Genomic DNA, 13441 nt, shown 5'->3' on the forward strand with positions numbered 1-13441 from the left:
GTATACAGTTCATAAGAACTTGCCAGTTGGTGCCTTCTAACTTGAGCAGAAGAAGCATCAGGGTCTATGCCTTGGCTTCTGCCTGTTTATTCATTCCATTACCAGTGAGAAAAGAGGAGATGCTTGGCAGAGGACTACCTTTCCATCATTGCTGCTTTGAAAGATATGTCAGAGATCCCAGAAAACCTTTTCTGTGAATTTTAGGAGCTGGCTTCCTAATCTAGTGAATTGTTTGTTCCCAGAAAGCATTGTTCCCCATATATTTTGTTTCTCTGTTCATATGGTTTAGCTTTTCCTTAGAAAATCTTTTGGCTCCAGTTTAACTGAATTGCCCAACTTTTTATTCAGGCGCAGCTGCTTGTTGTTTTCTTAACTGTCTGAAGAAGCAGTGGGTCTTCCCAGATTAGCCTTGTTAAATTTCTTTCACAGACGCTGTAGAAGGCCCAGCCATGACCCCACACCCACTTGTGACAGCTGCAGCTCTTGCCAGATGTTGAGAACAGAATTTCTCCAGATTCTCTCTCCCATTATCAGCCCTACTTTGAGAGAAATGGAGAGCTCGGGCCATTTTTTAAAAGGAACTTATAGAGTAATTAATTGCTTGAAAGCAGCCAGATGATCTTTGCCATTGTCACAGTTCCATTCAGGAAGCTAGCTTGTTGCCTGGAGTCTTATTACACTTTGCCTTGTTATTACAAGGAGGGGAAAATATACAAGAAAATGCTGTCTGATTCCCCCTGGTGACCAATTCTGATATTTTACCTTCAAAAATACAAAAGGCAATACAAAAAAAAAAAAAAAAAAAAAAAAAAAACCAAAACTTTTCTTGCCACTTTCTTTCCAAATGCCATGAAGTGTATGATGACATGAAAATGGAAAAAAATGCCTATCAAAATGCCTGTAAACATGACTTACAATGCTCTTATATTAATTTTCATACCATCCCATAGTGATCAGGCACTCTTGGGGTAATATATAAATAGCTAGGATACCAAATTACAGATAGCAGCAACAAAATCTACAGTTAAACAGATTAATAAGCAACAAATAGACATACAGAGTAGTAAAGATACAAAAGGCATTATCATATCCTCTGCTGAAAATAAAGTAGTTTGATTAAAATTAAAGCTCCAATCTAACATCCCAACTACCTAAACCTAAAATGACATGGTGAGTGCTGTAGCAGTGTTCATGGATGTTCAAGTGTAAGACCTTTAAAAGTTGTCCTGAAATGTTCAGTTTTCAAGTACAATAACTTTTGGAAGTAATTAGAAAACTAAAACATTAAAATTAGTATATCACTAACATTGGGAAATAATTAGAAAATACCCATGGATTGACAAAATAAGACTTGGGGAACCTGGATTTAAGTCTCCACTTTGCCATGGAAATGCACTGGGAGGTGGAACTGGTAAACCAGTCTTTAAATACAGTAGCTTACTTATCTTGAAACCCCCTACTTGATGGAACATAAAACACATAGAACACATCACTGAAAAATGTCACTTTTAATATAAGAAGGTAACTTTGGAGATATTCATTACATACTTTCAAACTATAACATTTTGCACCCTTATTACCACCCCCCAAAGCACCTAGTTAATTATTATTTCAACTTATGTACCACTCCATTAATATGAACTCTCAAGTACAACTAACTACATAAGTGACAACTCTTTAGACCCAGACTCTTTGGGGAGGTGCCCAGTGATATTCTTCAGCATATTAACTGCCTCCTGCAATGATAGTCTGGCAAAAGAACAAGGCATAAAATGCCATTTAAAGTAATAAAGCAAATCAAAAGGGCATTCTAAGTGTTCCAGCCCTTCTCTGGTGCTCTAATTCCTGTGGTGATAAAGAGTTTGAACTTGGCTAAAGGACATGGAAACCAAGGAGAAAGTGGCAAGACCATCTCTTAAGGTCTTCCTCTAAGACTGTCATTTCACTTGCATATTGGATCTAATCTCTCTTTGCCCTCCCAACCCCGGAATAAAGACACGAGACATTGATATGGGTTAAATACGGGCCACACTTTATTAATATAAATTCAGATTAAAATTTTTGCCATCCTTTGGCAACATAAGGGGGGGCTGCTGTAGTGCGGAAATAGGTAAATGGCAGGGGTATCCAAATATCCCTTGATCGAAAAATGGGCGAGTCCCCAGCTCTGGCAGTCTTACAGACAGCAAGAACCCGGACAGCTGCTAATAAAACACCCCCAGACCTCAAGCCATCTTTACTCGATGACTGTTGGTCCAGAAGTAGCCCAGCGCATCTTCCCGCCACAGGCACTGTAATCGCACAATCTGCAGTGCCGGGAGGTCAGATGCGCTGTTGGCTTACCTGAAATTACAGTGGGACACACCAAAAATACCTGTTTTTCCGCACTACCCGCCAGTGTGACCAAAATTTTCCACCAGAATGCCAACAACCCTACTCCAGTGTGAGATATGTGAAAAATCCCCACATCCAAAGGCCAATCAGGATGGTCAAAAATTCCTATCCGGCCCCTTAAAGGTGACCAGAAAAACTCATACTAGAGATAGGGAGGGAGGGTGGCTGGGTGCCCGAAAAAGCATTCTCTATGTATTCTGCACACATGGGCACAGAGCAGCCTTTCCCTGTGAGAAGTGCTGGATTGTAACTCTCACCACCCTCTGGCAACATGGCCATAGGTATGCAGGCTGAGAATGATGAGCATTGCCAGCATAATCCCTGTGAGAAATATGTTTTGTCTTACTGCTGTTCAGAGGATAATTGAAGGTTCACATCTTGATACTGTCAGCTGACCTTGCTTCCTGTTTACATTTTTTTAAATTGACTTTTAATTCTTTATGTTGCCCTGATTGTGAAGGATGTCACAAAACCATTAATAAAGGCAAATGACAAAAAGGTGGAACAAGTTAAGTGATTCTGGTTAAAGGAAAGGCAGTGTAGAAATAGATAAGTGATTTTCTATAGACACTGTCTCTATGCTGCAGAGCACCTTCTCAGAAGTACTCTTTCATGTACCATTGAAGGACTTTGCATGTGGTATGTCTTGTGCATTTCAAATACTAAATGCATTCAAAGTACCCTTGCTGAGGATATTAAATACAAGAGGTGTTCTTCATGTGAAATATATAGTGGATGGAATCTTATCATTTGATGGGAAAAAGAGAACAACATGCATATACACAAAAACCCAATAAAGTATTCTGGCCCTTCAGGAGCCGTGTTTAGAGCAGTGATGGGAAATGTGACCCCCACCACACACACAAGCATGTTCATGGACTTCAGCTTCCATAGTTAGCATAGCCACTGGTGAGGGTGTAGATTTTCATCTTTCCTTCAGAAGAAGCTCTTTGTCCCTCAAGTTCAATCTTAACTAAGAATGCATAAAGTGGCAGATACAGAATATTTGTTTGGCACACATGTAGACAGTGCTTTTGTCTGGCTTGCATGTAATCTGTGCCCATCTTTTCCTGCAGCTTAACTACCTGCCAAGTCCAAATCCTGGCTGTCATTACAGAAAGATGGTTAGGGGTACAATCCATAAATGTCAAAGTAAATGCCATTGAATAAGGGAATTGGAACTTCTGCTATTAATGCTCCCAGGCTGTGGAACTCACTACCAAAAGAGGTTAGTCTGGTCCCCTCCTTGTTGTCCTCCTCCTGGCAGGCAAAGGGCTTTTTATTGAGGTGAGCCTTTGGCAGGATAGTTGGATTGCATTAAGAGGGACTGCCTTTCCAGGGGTGCTTTATCTCATTCTGTAGTTTGGTACAGAATGAATAGGTGAGAAAGCCACGGAGCAGTGAAGAGGTCTACAATATCCAGTATATTAAAAGTATACATGAAGTGAGAAGTTCCCCTCCCATATCATATGGGGTTTTTGTTTTAATGTTTCCAAGAGCCGGTTAACAGTTCTAATCTGAATTTAACTACTCGTACTTTCTTGTTGTTGAGAGGTACTAGGCCTTGATGTTGTCAGTCCTTAATTAGCTCTTAAACAATAGCTATTTTCCATGCATTGTAGACATGCAATGTGAATGTTACAGAATCTGTGATTCTTTTTTATCATGATTAGGATTTTCCACTGGCCCTGGCTCTTTTAATGTGTACGTATCTTTTATTTACTGCCAGGCTGTGTCCCAAGAATTGCAGAGGACTCAGGAAATGGGGCAAGGAATTATTCCACAACTCACTTATACTTGTCCATAACTCATCTCTAACAAGTTACAACTTGACCTGTGTGTTCTGTAAAATAGAATGAAAAGTTGGAACAGAAAATGAACATTTGGGAACGCTCAAGTATTTTAAAAAAAACCTGCTGGGAGATCATAACAGAGATGGTTCATTCTAACAAGTAGTGCATCGCATACACCTGCTTAGCTCAAAGCAATATAGGACAGTGAAGCTACTTTACAAATGAGTCTGCTCATGAGACATAATTTAGCATCATACTTTGCTCTTATGTGGTAAACGCAGCCAAGCAGAAATTGAATGCAATCAAAACAGAGTTCTTCAGCTACTTTACAAGCTAATTAAGATAACAGTTGCTAAATCTATCTTCTAGACAGCAGAGAAGAACAACTTGAGCTTAGATTACTCAGTTCTAAGGTCCTGGAAGCTTGGCTGTTACTTGAGAACTTAAATATATGCCTTTAAATCATGGCAATAAAAAGATTGTTGTGAAGGTTATAACATGAATGAGTGCAAATGATCTACTTATCTCTCTAGTTTTCTAGGCTTTTGCATTATAATAGACCAAATACAGACAAATAAGTGTGTGGGCTTTTTTTTAAAATCCCTTTCCGAAGGTGGTAGGTATAGTTGCCATAAATCAATAGTTTGTAAGATTGTACAAATAGGTTGCATACACAGTTATATGTTTGGTGCTCCCCTTTTATATTCCCTCTGGCCATAAGTTATATGGCTGATTATGGAGGTTCATTTGTACAAGAGGGCAGAAGAGTGACGGTAAGTGCTGAGAAACAAGACCTTCCCTTCTGTTTTGGGAATCTGGCTGCGAGATAATGCTCAGAACAGGTTCCGAGAAGAGCCACATGGACTCCAAGGTGGCTGTGGAGTTCCTGAACTAGTCTGCTAGATATTTGTATAAGGAATAGCAGAAGCCTCTTTTCCATTATTCTTCTCACGTTGGCTCATCCACAAGAAAAGTTACAAGGCAGACAAAGTCTAACATTTGTAATTGTTTTATATTAACGAGTGTCTAGTTTAGTGTACAACCTCCAACATATTATTTGATATTGTGCAATACTCTTAATGGCTTTTGTTCTTTTAAATCGACTGGTGAATAAAATAACTGAAAGAGCTCTACATTATGTATTTCTGGAGCAAGGGGCTTCTTTTATTTTCAGCAGACTGTCATTTGCTTTTATTTTCAGCAGACTGTCTGTCAATTCTAACTCCAAGATTGTTTAGAAAATGTATTCTTTGTGAGCACTGACACACATTCTCTTTGGAATTCATATTATATTGTCATTTAAATATGTAGTTCTCTATGCTGAACCATCCTATAGGAAGGCCTGGACTCTTACAAAAGTAATCTGCCTTTAATTTAAAGCTTTAAAATTGATTGTTGCAATGCTAGTAAAATTTATTTTGTATCTAACATGCTGTATCCAATTTCAAAGATGGTAACAACCTGATGCAGCCTTTGTGCACATTTAATAGAGAACTAACCATTTCCATCTTGGTTAAAATTTGTCTTTGAGAACCTTTTGCAATGAGTAGTAGATAGAAAAATGATTGTTGCGGCATTCAGTAGTAATGGTTATGCTATAGAGATAATGTGTCAGAGCATATGAAAAATACTTTACTGTGGTTTCACTTTAAAATCTGTATTAACGATGGAAGGTATTTTGAAACAAGGGGCAACATTTCAGTGTATTTTGATACACTATTTTAGCTGGATTTATTTTACGTGTATACATAGTTTGGCTTTAACATATAGTATTTGATGAATATAAGTATTGTATGTGAGGTACAATGCCAGTATGGTGTAGTGGACAGAGTGATGGATTAGGATTCAGGAGGTCCACGTTCAAATCCCTGATCAGCCATGGAAACTCACTGAGGAGAAGAACTAATAAAACCACTCCTTAAATATCTCACTTTCCTTGAAACCCCTGTTAGGGTTGCTATTGTCACTTCCAACTTGATGGCACATATAAACAACATGTCAACTGCACATATAATAGGCAAATTATATGGCACACGGATAGGGGCATATGGACTTTTAGGTATTGGACTACAACTCCCATTATTCCTTATTGTGCCTTATGCTGGCTAGGGCTGATAGGAGTTCTAGTCCAACGGCTTCTGGAGGGCCACATGTTCCCTACCTGTAATATAGTGTGAATTCTTGTGTGGTAGAAAAAAGTACAATTTAGGTTTTGTTATACCATTAATTTTTGACCAAACTCTGGGAGGGAGTGGAAGACAAGAGGGCCTGGCATGCTCTGGTCCATGGGGTCATGAAGAGTCATACACGACTTAACGACTAAAAAACAACAACAAAAATACGATTAATTAAAAACGTTATGCTTGCAATACTTTGCTTGTGTAATTCTTGTTCAGTAATGACAAGGAGGTATATGTCTCTGGCAGCCAGGCAGTAGGTTGGGCCCTAGAAGCCTGCTGAGGCAATGCAATTCAACTTTTGCATCATGCCCATGTTGCCTTCGTAAGTCAATGCAGGCTATTAGAAGCCACTACACACATGTAATGTGCTACACCTGTACTGTGTAAACCAAGTTGGTTTGCTATGGTGACATATAGATTTATGACTCACCACTTTTCCTTGGCTGCTGTCCAGGGGTGGCTATGAGGATTGTCACTGAATACTGTTGCCCAAGCTGATTATATGGTTCTTCATTCTAGCTTCATTCTAGCTGTCTGTTTCTAGCTTCAGATTACAAAATAAGTTTTATATACTTAGAGCAAATGGCCATTGATCATCATCCTCCAAGAATTCTTCTAATGCCCCTTAAAAGGCATCCAGGCCGGGGGCTATTACTACATCTTATGGTAGTGAATCCCACAGTTTACATATGCATTGTGTGCATAAGGTGGGGGCACAACATAGTTCTGTCTTGCAGAGGAAGGCCACATTGAACAATTTTTTGAATACTCTCAGAGTGATGGCTGTAGATGGAGGGTTACCAATTGCAAGTAGATTTGCTGGCATTTCTGATGCCTCACAATTCTAGCATCAAGTAGGTGTTATGTTTGCTCTGCAGCACTCTGAATCCTGAGAAGGGATGTGCTCCATAACTGTGTGATGCATTGGTTTCGAACACTTGCTTGTTGCATTCACTTGGCATCTTTTTGGATCAAAAAATAAATGAATAAAACAGTCCTAAAATGTAGAAGAAGAAGCACTGAGAAGTAGGAGCATTCCTTTCAGTCCCTTGATTGAGTTGATTAAACAGTATTCTGTGTTATCAGGAATGATTTAACAGGAGGAGTTAAAATAGCAGCTGAAGTTAAAATAGAGGCATTGCCCCTTTCCATTCTGGATGTGTTATGTGTCCTTTGCCACTATGTTCGTATAGTAAAAGGTTGTATGCTTACATTGTATTGATCATTCCATTCTCCAGGCAGGAAACCAGACAGCAACAGTAATTGCATTGTGCTCAATGAGAGATTTTAACTTGTCTCAAGAAACTTGTCAGTTGGCAATTAGAGATGTTGGAGGTCTTGAAGTGCTGATTAATTTGCTTGATACAGAAGAAATCAAATGTAAGGTAAGTTTGCATGTGGGGATGAATGATGGTTCATACAGACTTTAATATCTGCCACGAAAGGACAGATTTTCTCTCCACTTCCCACCACTGCTGTTAACTCTAAATATCTACGTTCGATTTGTACCAATCCAAGGATGTCCATAGGATGCTTGGAGAGGGTAGAACAACCACATATATACTGGATCCTTGCCCTTCTTGGTTGATAAAAGTTACTGGAGGGCGAGGACTGATCGAGTGGGTAAGGGAAGTTATTAGTGCATCCTTCCATCAAAACAGGGTCCCAGCAATCTCGAGTAAGCAGCAATAAGACTGTTTATGAAAATGCCTTCCTTGAATCACACTGCACAGGATAACTGCTGACCAATTTCCAGTATTCCATTCTTGGGAAAGGAACGGAAGTGTGTGGTGGCTTCTCAGCTCCAATGATTCCTGTATGAGATGGATTATCCAGATCCACTTTAGTCTGGCCTCAGGTCTACTTATGAGAAGGAGACAGCTGTGGTTACCTTGATGGGTGAGCTACACTAGGAAGTGGCTGGGAGAGCTATTTAACACATATATGAAACTGCTAGGAGAGATTGTCAAGAGCTTTGCATTCAGTGCCACCTGTATATAGATGATGCCTAATTCTGTTTTCCATTCCACCTGAGGAATTAAACCAATATCTGTTCTCAGAAATGGACTGAATAAGGCTGAACAACCTCAAGGTTAATCCAGACACGATTGACATGCTGCTGCTCAGTGGAAAGGCAAAACAGGGGAAATGGGTTTGGTCTTTGCTAGATGAGGTTACGCTTTTCCAGAAAGCCTGGATTTGTAGCTTCAAAGTATTCCTGGATTCGGCCCTGAGCTTGGATGGATAGGTTTTGGGATGGTCAGGAGTGTGTTTGCTGGAATGGGTGGGATATAAATTAAATAAATTTCAAAATTCCTTTCAAAGCATAGAACATTCACAATTCTGTATTCTTCTAGCATCAGTCAAGCTGCTTGTCTTTAAAGTGGCGAATAAGGAACTGGGAAGGTACCCATAGATAAGATCAGCTAAAGATAGACCAGAAAAGTTTATGGAGAGGGAGATTTTTGTTGCATAGCTGTCTCCCCTCATCTGGACTCCCACATTGATTCTGCTCCCCTTTAAATCAAAGATGTAGGAGCAGTAGGCAGCTGCTTCTCCCACCCATTCTGGAAATAGCCATCCTCTTCTTAAAACACAAGAAAAATCTATCTGTCTTGAAGGACTTCCTCTTTTCTTTGGAGCAGTCTGCCTTCTCATGGTATAGCATTTCGCACACCTTGGGAATCTGAAGAAGCCTGTACAGCATTTTTAACTCTAATTGGAGTATCCAGACTATATGGACTGAAACAAAGAAACAAAAAACTTACTGTGAAATTTCTTCCTCTGATTAGATTGGCTCATTAAAAATCCTGAAAGAAATTAGCCAAAATGCACAGATCAGGCGTACAATTGCTGATCTTGGAGGATTGCAAATCATGGTGGATATACTCGATTCTGTCGATCAGGATCTGAAATGTTTAGCTGCCGAAACAATAGCCAATGTGGCCAGATTCAGACGAGCACGAAAAACAGTCCGGGACCATGGTGGAATTAAGAAACTCGTAAGTAGACATTGTAATCAATATTAGGTTTCATATCATATTTCTTATCTTAAAACTGTTTCTATTTTTTCAGCAAAAAGGAGAGATGTTTATATGGTAAGACATTCATGGGGGGGGACCACTCTCACACTTGTTTAACTTAAAACTCTGAAACCTCATCTCATCACTGTTATTACTTAAATTCTAATGTCAAATTTTATTTCATCAACCTTCATCTTGCCAAATATCCATTGCAGTTGGTTTTACTCCTGGGTCTCCTATCTACCAACTAAATAAAAGCAATCCACATATTTATAAATGTGTCAGTGCATGTTGGGTACCTACTATGAGTTAACTTTTCAGCAAGGGCTAACCACCACACATGTATATATGTGCCTCTTCCCCATATTCCCTTCTAACATTCTATACTGATTCCTTTTGTAATGCTATCTAATTTTGTAGGTGTTAAATACCACCTATATAGTAGTTTAATAGTATTCTCCTTAACATTCACTGAAATACATAGATCTCAATGTGGGCTTCTCCATCTTAATTCCTGATTAATCATCTGTGATATTGCTGTTAATATATTTTTCCCAATCCAGTCTTAAATCTACAACATGGCATACTTTATATGCAACAAGTAATTAATCTTTTCTATCAGGTCGGACTGTTGGACTGTTCAGCAACAGGATCAGCAAGTCCCACTCAGGGAAAGGAAATTGAAGTAGCACGCTGTGGGGCTTTAGCACTTTGGAGCTGTAGCAAAAGTGCCAGTAACAAAGAAGCAATACGTAAGGCTGGAGGCATCCCACTGCTAGCTCAGTTACTCAAATCTCCTCATTCAAACATGTTAATACCTGTGGTAGGAACTTTGCAAGAGTGTGCATCTGAGGTAAGCAGTGTCACTAACCTTTCTTATTACAGAAGACCAAGAATTAAAAAAAAAACAGAAATAAAAATGCAGAACCTGAGATCCAGCCAAACATATGGAAATAATTTTTTTTAAACCAGATCCATATTAAAAATAGTACTTGAAAAGTAATTTTTATGAATTCAGTTAAATCAGCTCTTATCTCAGTTTGGTAACTTTTTAAACAAAATGGCCAAAATCTCCTTGTGTTGCTGTCTATTGAGTTGTACGTGTTGGCACATGACTAGGAATGCAAATAGCAACTTGTTAATTAGCAGGTATTTGATGCCACAGCTTACACAATTATACCGGTATGGATCCTACATAAAATTCTGACTCATTATCAGTTAAAAATACTTAATTTTTTCTGAACTGTGCCCAAGGTTTATAACTGTATGTGAGTGCAGATACTGATACTTTTTGTTATCAGGGCCAAACTGTTGGAAAACAGTTTTTTTCCCAGGAACCTTGATCTTTAATTAACTTCATATAATAATTACTTGCCCTCAATTCAATTCTGACTTGTCCTCAGTTCAATTCTCCAGGGTTTTCTAGATAGAAAGGACTGGTTTACAATTCATGTCTTCTAGGAGTGCCCTAGGACTGTGCAGCTTGCCCAAGGCTACACAGGCTGGTTCGTCTTCTTGGAGACATCATGGAGAATGAAACTTCCTACCTCTGACTCTGCAGTCAGATGCCTAATTCACGGAGCTGTCCAGCCAGCCAACATAATATAATCCAAATATATTTTGTTCTGGAGCTTAGATCCTTGATACAAAGAGAGCAGAAAATTCATGTGGTGGATTATTCTAAACTGAAGTCTCATACATCTTTGGATAGCTCTGCACCTTGGTGCATGGTGTCATTTTTGAAATGATCTCACATGTTGATGTTATTGTATGTGTACATGCTGAGGAATAATCTGTGTAAAAGTAGCATATACATGACTTGGGCCATCTGTAATGTACTCTGCTATACTCCAGATGTTCTGCTATAGTGCTTTCTACTCCAGATGTTCTACTGTAATGCATTTTCTTTTGAATGAAAGCAGTTTATTTGTAAAGAGAACTTAACACACATATCTCTGTTTCTCTCTGGAACCTAATATGTGTAATTGGCATTTGTAGCCAAGCTACAGACTTGCAATTAAGCAGGAGAAGATGATTGAGAACCTTGTGAAAAATCTGAATAGTGACAAAGAAGAGCTTCAAATGCATTGTGCCAGTGCTATCTTTAAGGTAAGGAAAGTTTGCATTGCCCCCTTACCCCGGAATAACCACGCAAGACCAAGTGTATGGGTTGAACATGGGCCACACTTTATTAAATTCCATTCAGTTCTCATGAATATTGCCAATCCTTCAGCAAAAGGGGGGTCCTGCTGTAGTGCAGATTTCCATCTTGGGTTCTCGATTGACCATTGAACGGCGAATAGGCTGAACCCGGGCCTCAGTTATCCCCTTCTTAATTACCGTGGGATAACTACCGGTCCCCATTTTGCCACGGACCCCTTGCCCCTCTCTCTGTGCCGACTGTGGCTCCGTGTGTGCCCCCAGCACATCTTTCCCCCCAAGCACCATAATCGCCTGATCTGCAGTGCTGGGAGTTCAGATGAGCTACAATTTCCTGCCCGATAAACAAGGCGGAAGTCACGAGGGGTGCCTTACTTTAAATTTCCTTCATTTCCCATGCCCTCTGGCTGTTCTCACAAACAGCCATGATATCACGTGTCATCCGGGGAAGTAGGAAGGGCACGCCTCACTGGGGGCTTCCTCGCCCCCCCCCCGGCGGCGTGGTCATTGCTAGAAGAGGTTTCTATAGTATTATAACATATTGTAGCAGTGCAATTATGTGTGAAGGGAGTGAGGGGAAGTATTTGGATTCTTTTGCCAGAAAAACTCCTCCATCACCAAGAACCCTGTGTGATTCATGGCGAAGTGCAACAGACAGGGGGTGATGATGGCTGGAAAAGCACAGCCTAATTGCACTGGAGCAGTCTTCCTTAAAGCAACTCCTCTATCTGCTGGGGGATCACTCAAGCCCAAACCCCCAAAGTACAAGGCACCCAGCTGGATCAAAAAGGTCCAACTTGGGATGGACTGGGCTGGATCACACTTCCCCATGCATTGTGTGATTGCCGGGAAGTAGATTGCACTGGACTACTCTACAAGAAATCCTAAGCGCAATCTATTTCCCTGTGTGATCACACCCTAATGAAATTACTAAGAGTGTAAGAAACTAAAAGGAAATAGTAAGTAGCCTGATTAGCAATATGCTGAAACCTCTGGGTGTGGATTCAGATTGGGGGGCACAAAGTGGACCAGCAGAAGTGGACTTTCTGCCCACTCTTCCCCACAGCAGCCACTTCAGCCACTTGAAAATGCTGCAGAAAGGAAGCTTGCAGAATATGTTAGTTGTGTTGTAGGCAGCTGAGCGAGGTTCCTTGAAATATGGGTGAAGTCCACATCTCCACGAGCCCATGGATCTCAATGTGACATACTCTTTTTCTGGACTGTTGTTCTTAGTTTCACTATGAAAGTAAAGTAAAGCTTGGTCTCAGAAATTTAAATATTGCCAATATAAATCACAGCTATTTATATAAGTCTGTTTTATAGATCTTTGCTGTGTGACCTTGTACTTCTTCTTTTTTTAATATAGTGTGCTGAAGATCAGGAAACACGTGACCTTGTTAGGCAGCATGGAGGCCTTAAACCTCTTGCTACTTTACTTGCTAATTCTGAAAACAAAGAACTTCTGGCAGCAGTAACGGGAGCAATCTGGAAATGTGCAATCAGCAAAGAAAATGTGACCAAGTATGCATAGCTTTTGTTAAATGTATAAAATACATAGAAGTTGGCAACCTCTGACAAAATGACAAAAATAGAGGTTTGACCCACTTAAACGTTCAAGCAGCTCTGTATGAGTTAATCAGTACCTTTTAGCTATTGCCTGTATAGATTTATGTGTACTTGGAAATCTGACTTTCAAACTCAGCTTTTCTAATTCTGTTGATCATGCAGAAATCCAAATAAGGTAAAATATTAATCTGTATATTTATCAATTTTGTAATCCAAAGATACACTAGCATGTTATTCCCACAGAACCCTTCTATACTCCACTTGGCTATTCTAGATTTAAAGAAATGTTACCTTCTCTTGCTAATATTAAAATGAGCTTGCATAT

At 39.7% G+C, this 13441-nt stretch overlaps 1 protein-coding gene across 4 annotated transcripts in view; it reads left to right on the plus strand.

Moving 5' to 3' along the window:
* Positions 1 to 13441, plus strand: part of ODAD2 (outer dynein arm docking complex subunit 2) — an 85701-nt gene that overhangs the window by 38536 nt on the left and 33724 nt on the right. For all 4 annotated transcript variants that reach the window (XR_013537764.1, XM_073003022.2, XM_020801127.3 and 1 more), the window contains exons 11-15: positions 7606 to 7752; positions 9160 to 9369; positions 10013 to 10243; positions 11389 to 11499; positions 12917 to 13071. Coding sequence is in view for 3 of the 4 variants with exons in the window: in XM_073003022.2 (XP_072859123.2) it covers positions 7606 to 7752; positions 9160 to 9369; positions 10013 to 10243; positions 11389 to 11499; positions 12917 to 13071 (854 nt within the window). In the remaining variant the exon portion in view is untranslated. The remainder of the gene's footprint in view (positions 1 to 7605; positions 7753 to 9159; positions 9370 to 10012; positions 10244 to 11388; positions 11500 to 12916; positions 13072 to 13441) is intronic.

Source organism: Pogona vitticeps, chromosome 6 (assembly GCF_051106095.1).
Source record: "Pogona vitticeps strain Pit_001003342236 chromosome 6, PviZW2.1, whole genome shotgun sequence".
Lineage (NCBI taxonomy): Eukaryota > Metazoa > Chordata > Lepidosauria > Squamata > Agamidae > Pogona > Pogona vitticeps.